The sequence below is a fragment of the Lepus europaeus genome, chromosome 7 (genome assembly GCF_033115175.1).
Source record: "Lepus europaeus isolate LE1 chromosome 7, mLepTim1.pri, whole genome shotgun sequence".
In the NCBI taxonomy this organism is placed as follows: Eukaryota; Metazoa; Chordata; class Mammalia; order Lagomorpha; family Leporidae; genus Lepus; species Lepus europaeus.
The window spans coordinates 33,506,070-33,527,467 of record NC_084833.1 but is presented as its reverse complement, the minus strand read 5'-3'; the positions used below and the strand labels follow the sequence as shown (position 1 = coordinate 33,527,467).

The window sequence follows — 21,398 nt, the reverse complement described above, 5'->3', positions numbered from 1 at the left end:
ATTTTATTTGGCTTACTGAATTCTTCATTTCTAATATTTCTGTTGTTTTTTTTTCAATACATTTGTCCCATTGCTGAATTTCTCATTCATATCATGCATTGATTTCCTAATTTTGTTTACTGTTTGTTTTCTAGTATGTCTTTGAGTAACATTACATTCACAATAATTCTTTTGACTTCTTTCTCAGGCATTTCATCAATCTCCCTGATACTAAAGCACATTGTATTCCTTTTGGGATGTCATAGAGCCTTGCTTATTTATCATATTTCTTATGTTCCTACACTGATTTTTGTGCATGTGGTTGTTCAGTTAATAGTATCCCTTTTAGAGAATGATTTTCATGAATTGAAGGCTTTTTCCAAAGAAGTGCCTTTGGGTATTAGTTTGGCAGACAGCTTTGGCTTTATTTCTGGTTGAACTGCATGGTCTACCTATAACTTTATTTTTTTTTTCTATATTTGCTGGCCTCAGTAGTAGTGACCTCAGGTGCTCCTGTGGCCCAGGACGGTTGCTGGAATTCATATCATATGGATCACCAGCCATTTCCCACAAGAGGATCTGGAGTCAGGAGCTTCTCAGATTTTGGAAGCAGGCCCTGTTGGAAATGGAAATCATTATGCTAAGTAAAATAAGTCAGATACAGAATGCCAAATACTACATATTTTCTCATATATGTGGAACTTAATATATGAAACATGGTTGCCATATGATTTGATATATAGATAAATATAAATATTTTCATCACTGAATTATATCTCTTATATAATAATATAGCCTTCTTTATGATATTTGTTATTAATCTCACATTATAAGCTATGAATTTATGTACCCCTTCTTTTGAGGTTATATGTGTTCTTATGTGTTAACCTATGATCTTATGTGTTATATAATATTTACATATGAAACAAGTATGATAAAATGTTTAAAATCATTAAGTCTATATGTGCTCAGAGAACTTTTCATACTCAACTGTATTATTTGAAATATTTTAGCCAACGCCGCGGCTCACTAGGCTAATCCTCCACCTGCGGCGCCGGCACCCCGGGTTCTAGTCCCAGTTGGGGCGCCGGATTCTGTCCCGGTTGCTCCCCTTCAGTCCAGCTCTCTGCGGTGGCCCGGGAGTGCAGTGGAGGATGGCCCAGGTGCTTGGGCCCTGCACCTGCATGGGAGACCAGGAAGAGGCACCTGATTCTTGGCTTCGGATCGGCGCACTGCGCCGGCCCTGGCAGCCATTAGGAGAGTGAACCAACGGAAAAGGAAGACCTTTCTCTCTGTCTCTCTCTCTCGCTGTCTAACTCTGCCTGTCAAAAAAAAAAAAAAAAAAACTATTTTAAAATAAAAATTAAAAAGGTAAAAAGAAGCAAAAACAAAAAACAAAAACCACCCATATGGTTCAGGTTTTACTATTCCAGACTTTTCTCCTAATTGTAACTTTTAAAAAAAATACACAGAAGAACTTGAGTAATCATTTCTCAGTGCTAATATGCAGATGACAAACAAGCATATGAAAAGATGCTTGACATCATTAATCAATAGAGAAATGCAAGTCAAAGCTATGAGATATCACCTCATGTCCATTAGGATTGCTACTGTTAAGAAGTAGAACAAAACAAGGCCGGCGCTGCGGCTCACTAGGCTAATCCTCCGCCTTGCGGCGCCGGCACACCAGGTTCTAGTCCCGATCGGGGCACCGATCCTGTCCCGGTCGCCCCTCTTCCAGGCCAGCTCTCTGCTGTGGCCAGGGAGTACAGTGGAGGATGACCCAAGTGCTTGGGACCTGCACCCTATGGGAGACCAGGAGAAGCACCTGGCTCCTGCCATCGGATCAGCGCGGTGCACCGGCCGCAGCGCGCCTACCGCGGCGGCCATTGGAGGGTGAACCAACAGCAAAAAGGAAGACCTGTCTGTCTGTCTCTCTCTCTCTCACTGTCCACTCTGCCTGTCCAAAAAAAAAAAGAAGAAGAAGAAGTAGAACAAAACAAAACCCAGAAAATAAGTGTTGATAAAGATGTGGAGCAATTGGATCCTTGGTATACTGTTAGTGGGATTGTACAATGATGCAGCTGCTGTTGAAAACCATGAGGTAATTTCTCAAAATATTAGAAATAAATTTACCAAACATGGTCCACCAATTCTATCTCTGAGTGTAGATGAAGAAATATTTGCACACCAATGTTCATAACAGCATGATTGACAATTGTCAAGAGATAGGAGCAGGGTCGGGTGCTGAGGCGTAGTAGGCTAGGCTTCCACCTGCAGTGCCAGCATCCCATATGAATACCAGTTCATGTCCTGGCTGCTCCTCTTCCAGTCCAGCTCTTTGTTATGGCCTGGGAATGCAGTAGAAGATGGCCCAAGTCCTTGGGCCCCTGCACCCACGTGGGAGACCTGGAAGAAGCTCCTGGTTGCTGACTTTGGATCAGCCTGGCTCTGGCCATTGCAGCTATCTGGGGAGTGAACCAGCAGATGGAAGAACTTTCTCTCTGTCTCTCCATCTCTCTGTCAGTAACTATACCTCTCACATAAATAAAATAAAATCTTAAAAAAAAAAAAAAAAGAAGTAGAAGCATCCCCAGTGTCCATCAGGTGACTAATAAACAAAATGTGGTACATACATACAGTAGAATATTATATTCAGCCTTAAAAAAAAAAAAGAAGGAAATCCTGTCATATGATACAACATGGATGAGCTTTGAGGATATTATACCAAATAAAATAAGCCATGGCCACTCATATAAGCTATCTAAAGTCAAAATTGTGGAAATAGAAAGTAGAGTGGTGGTTATCAGGGACTGGAGGATGACCTAAGCAGGAGTTGTTTAATGAGCACAGAATTTCAGTTTTCCAAGATGAAAAGGCTCTAGAGATCCATCATAAAACAATGTAAATATACTTAGCACCACTAAGCTGCATACTCAAAAGTGGCCAAGATGATAAATTTTCTTATTTTTAAGCAAACTAAAATATTTGTAAATATTAAGTTGAAAATTTAGCAATTTTCTGTTAACAAAAGATATATCCAAAACTACAAATAAGGAACTACTCAAAGTAAAATGACAGATAATTAAGTACCATGCAAAAAAGCAAATCTCAATAAGATACCACTATCAGCCAGCGCCATAGCTTAACAGGCTAATCCTCCACCTTGCGGTGCCGGCACTCCAGGTTCTAGTCCCAGTTGGGGCGCCAGATTCTATCCCGGTTGCCCCTCTTCCAGGCCAGCTCTCTGCTATGGCCCGGGAAGGCAGTGGAGGATGGCCCAAGTGCTTGGGCCCTGCACCCTCATGGGAGACCAGGAGAAGCACCTGGCTCCTGGCTTCGGATCAGCGAGATGCGCCGGCCACAGCGGTGATTGGAGAGTGAACCAACGGCAAAAAGGAAGACCCTTCTCTCTCTCTGTCTCTCTCTCTCTCACTATCCACTCTGCCTGTCGGGGGGAAAAAAAAAAGATACCACTATCACATACTCTAAGATACCTAAAATCAGTATATGACATTTAAAAAATATTTATTTATTTGGGGCCATACCATGGCTTACTTGGTTGATCTTCTACCTGCAGTGCCAGCATCCCATATGGGTGCTGGGTTCTAGTCCTGGTTGCTCCTCTTCCAGTCCAGTTCTCTGCTGTGGCCCAGGAGGGCAGTGGAGGATGGCCTGGGTGCTTTGGCCTCTGCTCTCGCATGGGAGACTGGGAGGAGGCACCTGGCTCCTGGCTTCAGATCAGCTTAGCTCCGACCGTGGCGGCCATCTGGGAAGTGAACCAACGGAGGGAGGACCTTTCTCTCTGTCTAACTCTGTCAAAAAATTTTATTTATTTATTTATTTCAAGGCTTAGTGACAGAAAGAGGAATAGCCAGAGACAAAGATATCTTCCATCCAGTGATTCACTCCCCAAATACCTGCAGCTGCCAGAGATAAGCCAGGCTGAAGCCAGAAACCAAAAATCCATCTGGGTCTCCCATGTGGGTGGCAGGAACCCAAATACTTGGGCTGCCTTTCAGGCACGTCGGCAGGATGCTGATCAGAAGTGGAGTAACCAGTACTCAAATTAGGCGTGTCCTAACCAACAACTTAACATTCCTGTGCCACAGGACCAACCCCAGAAAATGAGATTTTAATAAGTATTGACAAGGATTTGGAGAAATCAGAATCTTCTTACACTGATAGTGAAAATGTAGGATGGTGTAGCTTCCTTGAAAAACAGTGGCATTTCCTCAAAAAGTTTTATGTTATCATTTGACCCAGAAATTCTACTAAGTGTATGTCCAAGAGAATTGAAAATATAACCAACAAAAATGAGATAATTTTATTTGGGTACAAGAAATTCGAAAAGTATATATAAGAGAGGTCTTTAAAAAGTTCATAGAAAATTCATCTTATGAAAAAGCAATGAATATATCTCAAAAATTTTGCACCAAAATAAACTTATCTTTTAATTCCACTTTCTATAAACTTTTTCAAGAACTCTTGTCAATGAACTCTTAAAATATTATAGTGAGAGAAACCTGTTGTCTTAGTCTATTTTATGCTACTCTAATAGAATACCATAGCCTAAGTAATTTATGAAAATTAGAAATTTATTTCTCACAGTCTTCATGCCGGAAATTCTGATCAAAAAGTGAGCAGACTTAGTGTCTTGGAAGAGTCCTGTTTCCCACTTCTGTGATAGAGCCTTGAGCACTCCATCCTCTGAAGAGGAGAAACACTATGACTCACATAGCAGAAGAGTGGAAGAGTCAAAAGAGGAAAAACTCAAGAATCCTTTTATATCAGCACCAGTCTCAACTCTCAGTATGTTACAGTGGCAGTTAAATTTCAGCATGGTTTCTGGAGAGGACGAAAATTCAAACCATAGCACAAGTCATATTCATTTATATGAAATATCTATAATAAGCCAAGTATATTAAGAAAGAAGATAGATAAGTGGTTCCTTTGGGCTGAGGAGCAGGAAAAGTTCAGAGGAGTTAATACTAATGTGTATGAGATTCCTTTTTGAAAGGATGAAAATATTCTATTGTAATAGCATAATTCTATTAGTGCTAAAATTATTGCATTGTACACTTAAGATTTTTTTCTTTTATTTATTTGAAAGGCAGAGTGACAGAGGAAGAGACACAAAGAGATCTTCTAACCCCTGGTTCACTCCCCCAAGTGGCTGCAATAGTCAGGGCTGGGCCAGGCGGAAGCCAGGAGCCAGGAACTCCATCAGTCTTCCACATGAATGACAGGGTTCCAAGTATGTGGGCCAACTTCCAGTGCTTTCGTAGGTACATTATTAGGAAGCTGCATCAGAAGCAGAGCAGCCAGGGCTCAAACTGGTGCTCCTACATGGGATGACAGCATTGTAGATGTTAGCTGCCAAACTCACCGTACCACAGAATCTGCCCCAAATTGTACACTTTTAATGAGTAAATTGTATGGTGTCAGTTATATCTCAAAGTTATTATATTTAAATATATGTATATATAAAGACCCATCAGATTTAGCTAGTGGAGATCATTGGTCACTGTTATAAAAGCAATTTTAATGAGATGGTGGTGGTAGAAGCCTAATTGGGATGGATTCAACTGAAAATATAAGGAGTATATTAGGAACACCAAATACTAGAAAACTCAAGCAGGGGCCAGCAGTGTGGCACAGCAGGTAAAGCTGCCACCTTCATTGTCAGCATCCCATATGGGCACTGGTTTGAGTCCCATCTGCTCTACTTTTGGTCCAGCTTCCTGCTAATGGCCTAGGAAAAGCTGCAGAGGATGACCTAAGTGCTTGTGCCCCTGCCACCCATGAGGGAGACCTGGAAGAAACTCCTGGCTCCTGGCTTAGGCCTGGCCCAGCCCTGGGAGTTACAGCTATTTGGGGAGTGGGCCAGCAGATAGAAGATTCTCTCCTCTCCTCTCCCTTCTCCTTCTCTCCCCTCCCCTCCCCTCTCTTCTCTCTCTCTGTAATTCTTTCAAATAAATCTAAAAAAAAAAAAAAAAAGGAGTTTGAATGCAGAGAAATAGATTAGCAGTTGACAGAAGAATTAAAACAATTTTTTCAATCTTTTTGAAAGGGACAGACAACAGAAAGGGGAAGGTTGATGCTATAGGAGATAAAGGAAAACATTGCTGGAGTGACGTCCTATGGGATGAGGTCTGTGCACAAGTGGAGGTACTAGCCTAATACAGGCACTTAGACAGTTTACATATGGCAATATATGAGAAGACAGAGAATATATATATGTGGGTACAAATCTTGATAGATGATGTTTTGGCGCCTTTGGGCTACCATACAAAAATACCATAAACCAGATAGCTTATAAACAGAAATTTACTTTTCATCATGCTAAAAGCTGCAAAGTATAAAATCTGGGTGCCAGCAGTGTGAAATTCTGGTGAAGGTGTGCTTCCTTCTTAGACAAATATCTTGTTGTTGTAACCACACATGAAAGACAGGGCAAAAAGGCCCCACTTGTTGTTTTTTATAAGGGCTCCAATGCCATTTACCCTTGGGTTAATGACAACAATAATGAGGGGCAATAGGGGCAATAATCTAAAGGCTCATTTGTATTAATAATTTACAAAAATCAGAGAAGTCTGGAATTGAATTATTCTTCATGAAGAATCTTAACCTCTCTTAATAATATCCCTCTCAGACAATGGATTGTTTAGCCCATGCACACAGTTCTTATATTCAGCATGTTCTTAGTATTTATCCCAACTGTGACCTGGAGATCTCTGCTGATCCCTGGTCTCCTTCATGTCCGTACTACTTTCCTAGAGTCTACAAGTTCTCTTAGTTGAACATCCATGTTGATGAGAATCAAACTTGATGTTACTAGGTGAAAAACATCAGTGAAGAAATTTCAGTAAATGACAGCCTTCAGGGTAATAGTAATGAAAATTTTAACTTGAAAATTACTTGTGAATAGACTTCACAATCTCTGTAGTCACATGCAAATTATATGCTAATATAATTTAACTAAGCAAACTATTTTATATGATTGGCTGAGATACTTGACATTTTGCCTAGTGCTTCACAAGTGTATCTCACTATTTGTCATAAATTAATATCTGAAATATGCATGTAAATTGAATTTTGGTAATACAAATCACATTTTCTTATTGATTTGCATAATAATTAATCATAATTGGGAATAACAGCTTCTTCTCTTAAGTGATTATATCAAGTAGTTAAATCAATATTTAAATGTACCAGGTCTATTTTGTAACAGAAACCCAACAATGGATCATTTTAATGAGAAAAATCATTCTATCATATACTTTTTTAAAATATTTATTTATTTGAAAGGTTTATAAACAGACACAAATAGAGTTCTTCTATCTGCTGATTCATTCCCTAAATGCCTGCAATAGCCAGGACTGGGGCAAACTGAATTGGGAATTCAGTTTGTTCTCCTTCATGAGCGTCAGGGACCCAAGTACTTGAGCCATCACCTGCTGCCTCCCATATTAGCACATTAACAGGAAACTGGAATTGGAAGCAGAATCAAGACTAAAACCCAGCTACTTTAATATGAGATGTGGGCATCCCAAGAATTGTCTTAACCACTAACCCCAAAGCCAGTCCCAACTCCCATATCATTTTAGAATCAGAATGGACAACAATTATCTAATGTAACTCTTGACTTTAAAAATGAGAAATTTTGAAGACCTGAACAGAAAATTTAAAGAATTTGCTTTATATCACACATTTAGCTACAGTTATTGGCACTAAAATCTTTGGCATACTTTGTAGTGTGTCATACTGGTGTCTAGTTTATATAAATTGTCTCTTTTCAATATGGAGTTTCCTTTGCACATCATGCTCCAAGTTAATAGAAGTTAGGCCTAGTAATGAAGTCCTCATAGGTATAAATAAGAGAAAAATCTCTTCCCAAAACTGAACGTTCTGTTTGATTATGTTGAACGGAGGAGCCATGCTCAAACCATTAGTATATTTGTACCAGACTTTCTTTTTTTGTGGGTATGTGTAAGCAATGATGGTATTGTAATTATCCACAATGTGGGGCACATGTTCTAACATAAGGACTTATAGCCAGAAATTTTGGATTTAGGGCTACTTTTGAAAAATCCAAGGCTTTCATTTCCAGAAAGTAGATCTAGACTAGATATTTGAAAGAACCAAAATGAACATAATGCAGCCAGCTGGACATTATTGGATGTGATGTCCATGTGGTCAGTACTGTGCACTATTAGAACCTAGATTTCATCTCATTGAAATTGTAGCCAACTTGAGTTTAGAAGTTAATTGTTTTTTATTTGTTTGAAGGCAGAGAAACAAAGAGGGGTGGATGGGACAGATAGCAATATCACTTCTCTTGTTCACTCCCCAGATCTGAAATATCTGAAGCTGGCCAAGCCAAAGCCAAGAGCCATGAACTCAATCCAAGTCTCCCACATGGCTTGCAAGTACTTGAGCTACCACTTTGACTTCCCAAGATGTGGAGTTGCAGGAATTTAAATTGAAAAATGAAGCTGGGACTTGAACCAGGCACTCCAGTATGGAATGTGTATATCCCAAGCAGTGTCTTAAATATTGTGCTAAATGCCCTCCCACAGAAAATGTGAATTTTCAGTGCCACCGTTGTCACTTAATTGTACAACCTTGGGCAAATCATTTTATCTCTACTGAGTCTTAATTTTTTCAACCATAAAGTTGGGATAATTTCTATACTTACTTTTATACTCATCAAATGTGACAGTGACGCAAAATGAACCACATACTATCTATTGATGTAGTTAAAATTAGGTACTCTAGGGGTAGGCATTTGGTGTAAAGATTAAATGCTAGGGCCAGTGCTGTAGCATAGTAGGTTAAGCCTACACTTGCAGCACTGACATCCCATATGGGCACTGGTTCCTGTACTGGCTGCTTCACTCTCAATCCAGCTCTCTGCTAATGGCCTGGAAAAGCAGCAGAGGGTGGCCTAAGTGCTTGGGCCCCTGCACCCACATGGAAGACCCCAAAGAAGTTCCTGGCTCCTGGCTTCAGATCGGCCCAGCTCCAGCCATTGTGGCCATTTAGGGAGTGAACCAGTGGATGGAAGACATCTCTCTCTCTCTCTCTCCCTCCCTCCCTCCCTCCCTCTTTTCCTCCATCCCTCTCTGTCTCTCTCCCTCTCTCCCTCTTTCTGTGTGTAACTCTGCCTCTCAAATAAATAAATAAAATCTTTAAAAGGTTAAGCACTGATTGGGACACCTATGTTCCATATCAGAATGCCTAGGTTCAAGACCTATATCTGCTACTGAAACCAGCTTCCAACTAATGTGTACTACCCCCAGGAGGCAGAAAGTGATGGTGCAAGTAATGTGGTCCCTGCCAACCATATGTGAGATCTGGTGCTGGCTCCTGGCTTTGGCTGCGTCTCCCCTGTTGGGAGCATTTGGGGAGTATACCATCAGATGGGAACCTCTCTCCCTCTCTGTGTTTGTCTCTCTCTCTCTTCTCTCTCTCTCTGTGCCTCTCAAATAAAAAATAAGAAATAAAATTTTTTTTGAAAGGTCCGGTAGTCTTGTTTAAAAGTAACCCAAGAGTCTCTTATATATAAATTTTATTTAGTGAATATAAATTTCCAAAGTACAGCTTATGGATTACAGTGGCTCCCCCCCTATAATTTCGACCCACCCGCAATCCTCCCCCTTCCCGCTCCCTCTCCCCTTCCATTCACATCAAGATTCATTTTCAATTCTCTTTATATACAGAAGATCAGTTCAGTATATATTAAGTAAAGATTTCAACAGTTTGCACCCACATAGCAACACAAAGTGAAAAATACTGTTGGAGTACTAGCTGGAAACTATTGAAATAAGCCAGTCCCAAAAAGACAAATTTCATACAGTTTCTCTGATACGTGGCTGTTAATACAGAATACAAAAAGATGTGCAGGAATGAAATGGACATTTTGTGATTAGATTGATGTTTTTACTTTGTGTTTATACTCCTGTGGGACTGTGATCCTCCTGCTTTTTACTTATTGGGTAATATGGTTCATCGTTCATTAAGTTTGTGATTACAGAGTTCATTGAAATTGTGTTTTTGTATTAAAAAAAGGGAAGGGGGTTATTGAGATATGGAGATAGGGAGGAAATATGATTATCTTCTTAGAATTATATCTATAAAGCACATGAAATATGTTCTCTTTATATTATTAAAAAATTTTTAAAGAAATAATAATGATCTTGAGTAGATGTATGATTGATGGATTAAGATGCACTGAGTGTAGGGCCAGCCCTGTGGTGAAGTAGGCTAAGACTCCACCTGCAGCGTCTGCATCCCATGTAGGTGCCAGTTCCTTTACCAGCTGCTCCTCTTCCCACCCAGCTCTCTGCATATGGTCTGAGAAAGCGGTAGAAGATAGCCCAAATACTTGGGCCCCCCCTGTACCCACATGGGAGACCCAGAGAAAGCTCCTGGCTCTTTGCTTCAGATTGGTTGAGCTCCAGCCATTGTGGCCATTTAGGGAGTAATCCAGCGGATGGAAGACCTTTCTCTCTGCCTCTCCCTTTCTCTGTCTGTACCTCTACTGCTTAAATAAATAAATAAATAAATGTATTTAAAAAAAGGATGCACTGGGTGTATTCTTAATCCACCCTCCTTTAACCTGTAGTCATATTCACAAATGATTGGCTGGAATTCATCTCGTAATCTGGGATCTTGGAACATATTTTACCCCCTGTGCAAAATTAATTGACCTAGATAGGAATTCAGTCTACTGCATTCAAACAGCTGCTCTGTGTTCCAAAAGTTAACTTGCCTGGATAAATATGTGTTAAGAAATAGTCACAACATTACTGTTACAGAATATTATTTCTAGATACATTTCTTTACTCATGACAGTGTAAAAATGTGTCCATATTATCTTTACATTCACTGAAAATTAGGAAATAAGTACATGATTAATAACCATCCTACCAAATCCTTCATTGTCTGGAGCTGTATTTGTTTTTCACGGACCAGCTTTCTTTTCTGTTGGTTTTCTTTTTTGATCTAGTAAGACAGATGGGTTAGGGTAAGCTGTGGCTGTTTAGTAACATGATAACAGAGATGTACATACATATTTTGCTGAACTACCTACCTTTGATTTTGCATAATAAACAATCTGCTACCTTTCCTAACTATATTCTTTATTCTTACATGCATGCTTCAAATTATGTTTCATTCTTTCTTTAGGATCTTTTTTTCTACCTGTGTGATTGCCTTAGAATCAGTATTTTTAAGATCAACCACAGCTTTTTCAGCTCTTTCATGTGTATGGAACAGGCATAGTCACAACATTGTTATGAGATTTAATGTCCAGTCTTAGCACAGGAAGTCTATTGTACAGAATTTTAGCTCCAGTTAATCTGAAGCAGATTCTCTTCACTCTTACTAAATATTCTTTGAGACATTTCATAGCACTTATAAAATATTATAACACTCATGTGAGAAATACTTTAGTCTATCTTCTTAAATTCATACATTTATTATCTTTTTAAAAAGTAACTGGATAAACTGTAAATTTAGTACAAATTGCACTCGTCTTCATGTGTCTGAAAAGATCAAGTTTTTTAATTACTATTATTTTAGCAATTTGTTCTAAGAAAATTAAAACTTTGACAGAAAATGAGCTCAGGTGATCAGGACATTGATTCAGGTGTACTTGGCATAGCAGTTCATTAACTATGTGTTAATTATGTATGATTACTCCTTAAAAGCTGTAGTGGCTTCATCTTTTAGGTTGCTTCATTAAATCATTAATTTTCATAGAGGTAACTAACCCTGACATAATTAAGTTATCTCAGTCTCCACAGATTTTGTCTTCCCATAATGTCAAGAACATGGAATAAGTTAATATAAGGCATTGTAACTTATTCCCTGTGTGTATTGACTTTATTCTTTAAGATTATTTAATACTATTTTGACATTTGCTTTTGTACTTTATCTAATAAATGTATATTTTAATTATTTACTTAATAATTTAGTGTAGGTTTTGTATTTCCTGTGTAATAATCTCATTTATGTATTTAAATGACTTCTTACCAACAGTTCTTTGACCCCTGGCTACATGAAGCTGCTTCAGTTTATCCAGAACATCATTTATGAGGAAGGATTTGATGGATCCAATCCTCAGGTATAAAGTACTCTCATAGCCTTTTATAATCATGTATATGTAATGTTGTTTTCAAACTCTCTGGGGGTGGACCCAGCAGGTCTTAGAATAATCAACAGTGAGCAAGCTGCTTTCAAGCACACACGATGTAAATAAGCAGAGACAGCAGCCTTAGCTTGACTGCTATTATATATCTGGAGTTTTAGCTACGTTCTCAGTGGATGTACATAACATACACACATGCTTTGTTGACATTAATTGTTTCTAAATTTCTGGAATTGGTAAACAGGGACATTTCAAAAATTATTTTTAAATCTAAGATCGTACTTTTCTATCTTAAGTTTATGTTTTTCTGTCATTCAGGCTTTCATTTCAAATTACTTACATGTAAGAATTGTTTTCAGATTGTATTTATTATACCTTGAGTAGTTTTATTGAATGAAGGATGCATTTCTTATTTGCCGTCTTAAAATATTTCATAACTTAGCTATTTCTGTGTAACTAATTTTTAAAACTTCCTCCAAATTTCCATTTTAAAAAGATTCTGGTTATTTTAACTTAAACAGAACAAGGAAGTCTTATTTCCAAATTTCATGCCTTTCAAAATTCATTCTCAATGATTAATTGCTTTTTCCACTAAAATATTTTTATTACATTTATATTATTTTAGCTTCTATGTCCAGAGCATCACTGATTTTTAATTGAAGAAGACACAAAAACCAAGAATCTTATTTTTCGCTTTATTACCTACTTCTACATTTGCTCTTAATTCATAGATTTAAAAATATTCTAAACTTTACTGCTACATTTAACAGTTTATCCCTGTACAAATAATTTTAAAATTTGCTTTAATTGCCAGTTTAACCCCAAGTTAAAAATACATGTATGTGTGTGGTAAAGCACATTTACTTACAGACAACTTTTCATGTGTATCACAGTTTTTTTGTGAGGGCCTTCAATCTTTAATACAATTTGATTTAGCTTTTTGTTGCTCCATATTTGGTCCTAGCTAGGATTTATGGGTACCATGCCTTCCCTTTGGTGCCAGTGCCTGTCTGGAGAGGTAAATTGGTCCCTGATAGACACTTCTCCCCACTTGCTGTGGTAACTATGGAAACGGACATGTCATAACAGTTCCTATGTTACAGTGTGCAGATCGGCTGCTCTTTCAAGATGTTGGCACATCTTCTGTGAGCAATAAATTTTATGGAATGCAAAAAAGTAAAAGCAATGGCAAAAGGGATACATTACGTACAAATACACACACCCTAAAAATTGTTTATAAGTAAGCTAGCAGTGGAATGGAGTGAAATGTTTGTTGTATAATATTTGAGTATTTTCAGGAAACAACCCTTTTTTTCAAACTAATTGGAGCTGGCTTGGTTCTCTGAACCAGAGGTTATATAATAATTGAGCCTTATAAGGAGTAAAGAGGGTTAAGGTAGACACTTACATGGTAAATACTAAGCATGTTTTTAAAATGTTTTTAATTAAAATATGCCAATAGGTTATTTCAAAAATATACTTCCAGTATTATTGGAACTAAAATATAGTAAATGGATTTCCATATCTTTAAGTTACAGATTATACTGTTTGCTAAATTGTCTAGTCTATACATCTGTTTCAGAAACTTTAGATGGACTTAGGAAGCCACAAAAATATATGTCAGGCAATTCTTCAACAATTATTACTCCTGAATCATAATAACATTCAGACACTGACATAAATCCTAATTTTCAAAAGGAAAGTTGCACCTTATTTTCTCTATCACATTTTCAAAGAACTAATTAGAGACAATAGATATATGTAGACTCTTAGAAACTGAATACAATCTGTCTTTTAAGTAACTTTGGTAGTATGTAGTGATAGGGAATAGTGAGTAATATCTCATCTGTTAAGATATTTTTGGTGAAGACAGTTTTTTTTGTCTTTCAAATATATAAATGTAATGTAGTAAAAAAGAAATTTGAACATTGAATTTATTTAGACTATCATTAAATGTTAGATTTTCTCATGGAAATAAATTTATCTACTGTGAAAACATTTATATTCAATGTAGTTCATAGATATAATTCTAATAATATGATGATATCCTCTTCCTCCCTCCTTTTCTCAAGTCTTTCCTTTCCCTTTCTTTTCCTTCATTAGTTCCTGCCTTCCTTCCTCTTTTCTTTCCTTTTTAATTTTTGAGATAGCCTATTTTTAATTTACATTATAGTTAAAGGCTTTAATTTTTATTGTACCCACACAGCATTCTGATTATTATTTGGCATAATAAAGTCCTATATGTCCCAAATGATACAAGGTATTTGTAGTTCAATCTTTGCTTTTGCAATTATCACCATATTTTTTAAAATATAAATATATGCCTTGTGTTGAAGCATTAATTTCAATTATATTCTAATGTGCAGTGCACCACCTTACTTAAATATTGTACATTTATGCATTAGACATTTTGGTGCAGCAGGTTAAACCAGTGCTTGGGATGCCCACATCACATATTGCAATGCCTGGGATCAAGTCTCACCCGATCTGATCCAACTTCCTGTTAATACAGCTGAAGGCAGCCAGTGATGGCCCAAGTATTTGAGTTCCTCCCACCCACATGGGAGATCTCAATGGAGTTGCTGGCTCCTGTCTTCAGACTGACCCAGCCCTGACTGTTGCAGGCATTTAGGGGTGAACTAGTGGATCCCCCACTCTCTGTCATTCTGCCTTTGAAATAATAAAAAGAGAATAAATAAGCTTTTAAAAATCATTTTGCATTTATCTTTGGCTTAATGTTTTCCTCCTTCTGTAGATGTATGTCAGTGTATCTGTCAAAGTTGCTAACTTTGGTAGTTCCGATTCTGTGCCTATCAAGATTTTAATTATAAACTTGTAGCAGAAACTTTTTGATACAACAATACTAGATAAATGGTGGCCATTTGGTTAAAATACCACTCATCCTTAGTTTCTGAAATGTTGAACAAGGGAAACAATATGGTGCTGCTCTACTTCTACTTCCATATTCCATTCTAGTATCTGGATTTTGTGTTTGTGGATATGTAAATTTCTTGTTCCCTTTTTCTGGGATACTCTTTCTGTTGGCATTCTAGCTTAAGCTTGTTACTGTGATATAACACATTTAGATATGTCAAAAGTCAAGTTTTGCCATTTTATTGAAATTCTAAGATTATAAGAAATAAGGAAAATAAGCAACCTATCATATCTCACAGATACTTTATACTAATTTGTCAGGAACATACCTATACTTCTTACAAATGTCCTGGTACATCATCGTACTTCATTTGTGAAGAAATAAACAAAAATAATTTTTATGAATTATTAAAAATTGTAACAAAATATAAGTCATCTATTTTAACTAATATAAAAAAAAGAAAGTTAGTCTAGCTACTTTGGTTGTTGTATTATCACGTTTCAGGTCCTTGGAGTCAAGAAGTGTTTTTCAAATGTACTTAGTTTAGATTCTTTTTTGGGTAATGTCATTCTTAACCTCTTATCCACACCACTGGGTCCCTTTGTATATTCAGAGAATTTCATAAAATCACAAAGCAATATTCTATTTCATCTTTTAAGAGTTAAAGGAACAATGGCCTAAGTAATGTACAGTTAGCCCCTTTTTCTGTTGTGTCTATGAATTCAACCAACCTCAGAACAAAAATGTACAAGAGGCCAGCACCGCGGCTCACTAGGCTCATCCTCCACCTGCGGCGCCGGCACACTGGGTTCTAGCCCCGGTTGGAGTGCCGGATTCTGTCCCGGTTGCTCCTCTTCCAGTCCAGCTCTCTGCTGTGGTCTATGAGTGCAGTGGAGGATGGCCCAAGTGCTTGGGCCCTGCACCCACATGGGAGACCAGGAGAAGCACCTGGATCCTGGCTTCGGATCAGTGCAGTGTACCGGCCGCAGCGGCCATTAGAGGGTGAACCAACGGTAAAGGAAGACCTTTCTCTCTGTCTCTCTCTTTCACTGTCCACTCTGCCTGTCAAAAAAAAAGAAAGAAAGAAAGAAAAGAAAAGAAAAAAGAAAAATATATACAAGAAAAGAATTACTTCTGTAGTAAACATTTACAGATTTTTTTCTCTTCATTATTCCCTAAACTATAACAACTATTTGCTTAACATTTACATTGTTATCTAATTTAAAGAATCTAGAGGTGATTTAAAGTATATAGAATATGTGTAAGTTACATGTAAATATGTCACCATTAATTTTTTTATTTGAAAGGGAGAGAGAGAAAAGGATGGAGACAGAGAAATATCTTATTTCTGTAGGTCTACTCTCCAAATACCTGCAATAGCTGTAATTGTGCCAGACCACAGCTAGGAGCCTGGAACTTACGCTGGGTCTCCTACAAGGGTGACAGGGGCCCAAGTACTTGAGCCATCATCTTCTACCTCTCATGCTGCACATTAGCAAGAAGTTGGAATCAGAAGTGGATCTAAGACCAGAAAGCAGGCACTCCTCATATGGGAAGCAGGCATCCCAAGTTGCATCTTAACCACTGTGTGAAACACTCACCCCAGTACTTCACTATTTTGCATAAGAGATTTGAATATCCTCAGATTTTGGTATTCATGAGGTGTAGAGAGGCCCTAGGACCAATCCACCAACATCAATGGATGACTATATGTGCCTTCTTAGTTCTGTAGTCCAAAGTGCATGTCTATGTCTCCATCATTTTACTAGCTCTTTTCCCTTAGGTTTTCTTCTAACATTTCAGTATTTTATCCATTTTCTCTACTTACCTTTGTCAATTAATCCTGCTTGACATAGGAATATAAAAATTAAAGTTTCAACTGTAGTACCATGGAAAAAGATAATGAGTATTGTATTGAACAATAGCTAGTGTTAATAAATTTCATTGGTGATATTTTAAGGAAATAGCAAGTGATCTTGTTTCATCAGAAATTACTTCTAAAGTGGCACATATTCCAAATGATGGCTTTAAAGGAGAATGTCATTTTTTTTTTCCATTGAAGCTATAATGATTTCCTAATTATTGGCATGAACCAGATTTTGTTAATGCCTCCTTCTTTTGCCCAGAAATTTTGATTGCTAAGGAAAACATCTACAAAACTTTTGTTCAGGGGCCAGCACTGTGGTGTAGCAGGTAAAGCCTCTGCCTGCAGTGCTGGCATTCCATATGTGCACTGGTTCAAGACCCAGTTGCTCCACTTCCAATCCAGCTCTCCACTATGGCCTGAGAAAACAGTAGAAAATGGCCCAAATCCTTGGGCCCCTGCACCCTCCTGGGAAACCCAGAAGAAGCTCCTGGCTCCTGGCTTCAGATAGGCGCAGCTCCAGCCATTGTGACCATCTGGGGAGTGAACCAGCGGATGGAAGACCTCTCTCTCTCTCCCCCTCCCTCCCTCTTCCTCTCCTTCTCCCCCTCTCTCTCCCCCTCTTCTTCCCTCCCTCCCTCCCTCTCCCTCTCTCTCTCTTTCCCTCTTCCACTCCCTCTTCCTTTCCTTCTCCCCCTCTTCCTCCTTCCCTCCCTCCCTCCCTCTTCCTCTCCTTCTCCCCCCCCCTCTGCCTCTGCCTCTGCCTGCCTGTAACTCTGCATTTCAAATATGTAATAAATAAATCCTTTAAAAAAATCATTCAGTTAGAATAACCTAAACCGTAGCATTTATTATAAATATATGTGTTGGGAAACATAAATGACAGTCATCCTAGGACTTCTTCAATGTTTTAAAATGATTTTTTTCTCTAGAAATATGTATCACTATTCTTACGACTTTAATGTCAGAAGGCTTAAGTTCTAAATGTTCACCTATAAAATTGTATAAAAAGTGTTGAACTTAAATTAAAAACTAGAGGCACATGTTAGTGTAAAACTAAAAGTGTGTATGTATTTAAACATCTTTAAAACAATAGATCATGCAGTGGGTAGGATAAAGTTAAATAAGAAATGCTGAGCAGTATAGTTTACTAAAGACAAATTTTGTTTTTGGTCAGTTAGAGTGGATAATGAGAGAGAGAGAGACAGAGCGAAAGGTCTTCCTTTTTGCCATTGGTTCACCCTCCAATGGCTGCCGCGGCTGGCACGCTGCGGCTGGCGCACCGTGCTGATCCGAAGGCAGGAGCCAGGTGCTTCTCCTGGTCTCCCATGTGGGTGCAGGGCCCAAGCACTTGGGCCATCCTCCACTGCACTCCTGGGCCACAGCAGAGAGCTGGACAGGAAGAGGAGCAACCGGGACAGAATCCGGTGCCCTGACCGGGACTAGAACCTGGTGTGCCGGCGCCACAGGCGAAGGATTAGCCTGCTGAGCCGCGGCGCTGGCTAAAAGACAAAATTTTTGGATACTGGGGCCAGTCTTGTGGACTAGCAAGTTAAGCCTCTGCCTGGCACTCTAGCATCCCATATAGTCACGGATTCAAGACTGGCTGCTCTACTTCCAGTCCAGCTCCCTCTAATGCACCTGGGAAAGCAGCAGAAGATGGCCAAAGTACTTGTGCCTCTGCACCCATGTAGGAGACCCAGAAGAAGCCCCAGCTGTTTCAGCCATTTGGGGAGTGAATCGGCAAATCGAAGATTTCTCTCTCTCTCTCTCTCTCTTCCTCTCTCTCTCTTCCTCTCTATGTAACTGCCTTTCAAATAAATAAAAAATAAATCTTAAAAATTTTTTTTTGCATACCAACATTTTAGTTCATACTTTGTCTATTGTTACTTGTGTTTGTTACATATTATTTGGCTACCTCAACCATAATTCTTAGTCACTCTTAATTAGGCCCAATTTTTCTTTTAATTCTTATTTTATTGAAGAGGCAGAGAAACAGGCAAAGGTCCCCAAATGCCTGCAATGGTTGAGGCTGAGCCAGGCCTACGCCAGGAGTCAGGAGCCCAATCCAGATCTTCCATGTGGTTGACCAGAACACACTGACTTAAGCTGCTTCCCAGGGTCTGCATTAGCAAGAAGCTGGAGTCAGGAACCTGAGCCAAGAATCCCACTCAGTCACTGCAGTGTGGGATGCAGCCATCTTGACTGTTAGGCTAAATACCTGCGCTAGACACAGTTTTGAAATCAAGCATTGTGAAAGTCTTTAAATTTTCCAACAGTGGGAAAAATTCTGTTATTTTTATACTATAAAATCTAAAATATTTTCTTTATATTGCCATATTGTTTATAGCACATAGTAATTTTTACATCTGTTAACATTATCTTCCTGATATTATCAACACCTTAAATGTTTGCTTCCCATATTCTTATGTCACGTAAATTTTAATTATACTAAGTGTCCAATTCCATTGCTTGTTTTCTTAGGTGCTTCCTTAATTAATGATAAAACTCTTTCTCAAGGACTTACTTCCTTTTAATGTATTAAATGGAGGAAATTCTTATGTCTCATAAGTTGTAGTTATATCTGAGTGCTTGCAAAAGATGTGTCATTCTTGGATAGTTCTTTAAAGTTAAGTTTCTAACAACACAAAAAAAAGTGAAAGTAACTGAGATGCAATGACATTGAACAGCCCTTGTCTCCACTGTTGAATAACAGGTTTTTTGTTTTTTTGTGCAAATTGTTGAACTATTTACTTAGTATAGAGCTGCTCTTCTGTGTATAAAGTTAATTGAAAATAAATCTTAGTGGAGAATGGGAATGAGAATGGAAGAGGGAGGAGGTAGAAGTAGGGGGAGTGTGGGTGGGAGGGCAGATATGTTGAGAAGAATCACTATATTCCTAAAGTTGTACTTATGAAATGCATGAAGTTTGTATTCCTTAATAAAAGGTTTCTTTAGGGAACAAAAATGCTTAACTCCCTTCCACTCTCCTTTAGAAAAAGCAGAGAAATATCTTAAGAATAGGAATTCAGAGTCTTGGCTCACCGTTATGGGGAGATGACGTTTGTTGCTCAGAAAACTGTGACAGCATTCACAGCCTTAGCAAATTCCTCTACATTCTCCGCGGCCTGCTGCGAACCTCTCTTTCAGCCTGTATCATCACAATGCCAACACATCTTATCCAGGTAAGTATTTTGGAAAATTGCTTTTCCCTAACTAGTGGTAAAGTGGTGTAACATTGCGGTTTTAATTTCCATTTTCTTGATAACTAATGATATTGACCATCTTTTCTTGTACTTCTTGGCCATCTTCTTTTGTCTAAGTCTTTTGTCCATTTTTTTTTTATTGAGTAACCTCACCAAGACCAAGTTGAAAAATTCCTTCTATATTTTAGCTAAAGTTTTTGCAATAATTTTCTTTTCGTCTACAATTCACATTTTCTATTTTTCTTATGTCTTTTTAAGAGCTGGAATTTTTAATATTGATGAAATTTATCAATTTTGTATTGGTTAATAGTTTTTCTCCCTGCCCTTCCAACCTTAGAAATCTTTGTTCTTTTCTGGGTTCTCTTCTGGTGTTTTCTTTTAAATATTCTATCATTTTAATCTTTTATTAATTGATCAATATAATCCCATTTGAATTTTTTAGTTTTAATTCATGTTATCAAACAGCTTTTGATTTCTTGTTTGCTAATATACTTTACATTCTTTCATTCTCTGTTAGTAGTACTGTTTATCAAAGAACTATTTTCTGTCTCAAATATGTGATGTCATATAATTTTGTATATCTAATACATTGTACTGTCCATGAATGCAGAGCCAGATATTTATACTTTTCTTTAAATGGCTTTATGATAGTAATATAATATTAAATGTGACAAAAATTTCTTAGCATAGTACCTAGGCTCTTTTTAGATGTTAAATAAAGGTTAATTAAATGAATATTGATTCTTACTTGGAAAATTAGTACTAATGCCAAATTGTTGAAACTATTTGAATCTTCTGTTCTGACATATGCAGATCCTTCCAAGAAATGGAAAATTTATTAGAATGTCATTTAGTTGTACTAGTTACATACAGCATACTTCAATACCAAGACTGAAAAGTTTAATATAAATAAGGAGTGAATTTTGACTCCTTGACAAGAATTTATTTATAATAGTCATGAGAAAATAACTCAGTTTTCATTTAAAGTTTTAATCAGGTTGTGCCTAAACAAATTATTGTATTATTGTTAGGCTAAAATTGTATGAATATCCTGGGGAAATCCTTTCTGTAATTATTTTAGATTTTACTCACATGCTGGGATTGTTTTTATTGTTTAATTATGGAATTATTATAAAATTCACACTTTAATAGTAGTTAGCTTAGACCTAATAAGCATCTTGACTTTGATGATAAATAAACTTGAAGCAGAATTATCAGATATTGATGAAGATACCGCTATTACTGCAACTATTTATGAGGCACAGGCTACAGGCCAAACATTTTACAAGCATTATGTGCTTGATTCTTTTCCACAAC

At 37.7% G+C, this 21,398-nt stretch overlaps 1 protein-coding gene across 2 annotated transcripts in view; it reads left to right on the top strand.

Annotated features, from left to right (window-relative positions):
* ELP4 (elongator acetyltransferase complex subunit 4) overlaps window positions 1–21,398 on the top strand; it is a 276,483-nt gene that overhangs the window by 95,495 nt on the left and 159,590 nt on the right. For both annotated transcript variants that reach the window (XM_062198049.1, XM_062198050.1), the window contains exons 6-7: window positions 12,028–12,112; window positions 19,872–20,060. In XM_062198049.1, the coding sequence (XP_062054033.1) occupies window positions 12,028–12,112; window positions 19,872–20,060 (274 nt within the window). The remainder of the gene's footprint in view (window positions 1–12,027; window positions 12,113–19,871; window positions 20,061–21,398) is intronic.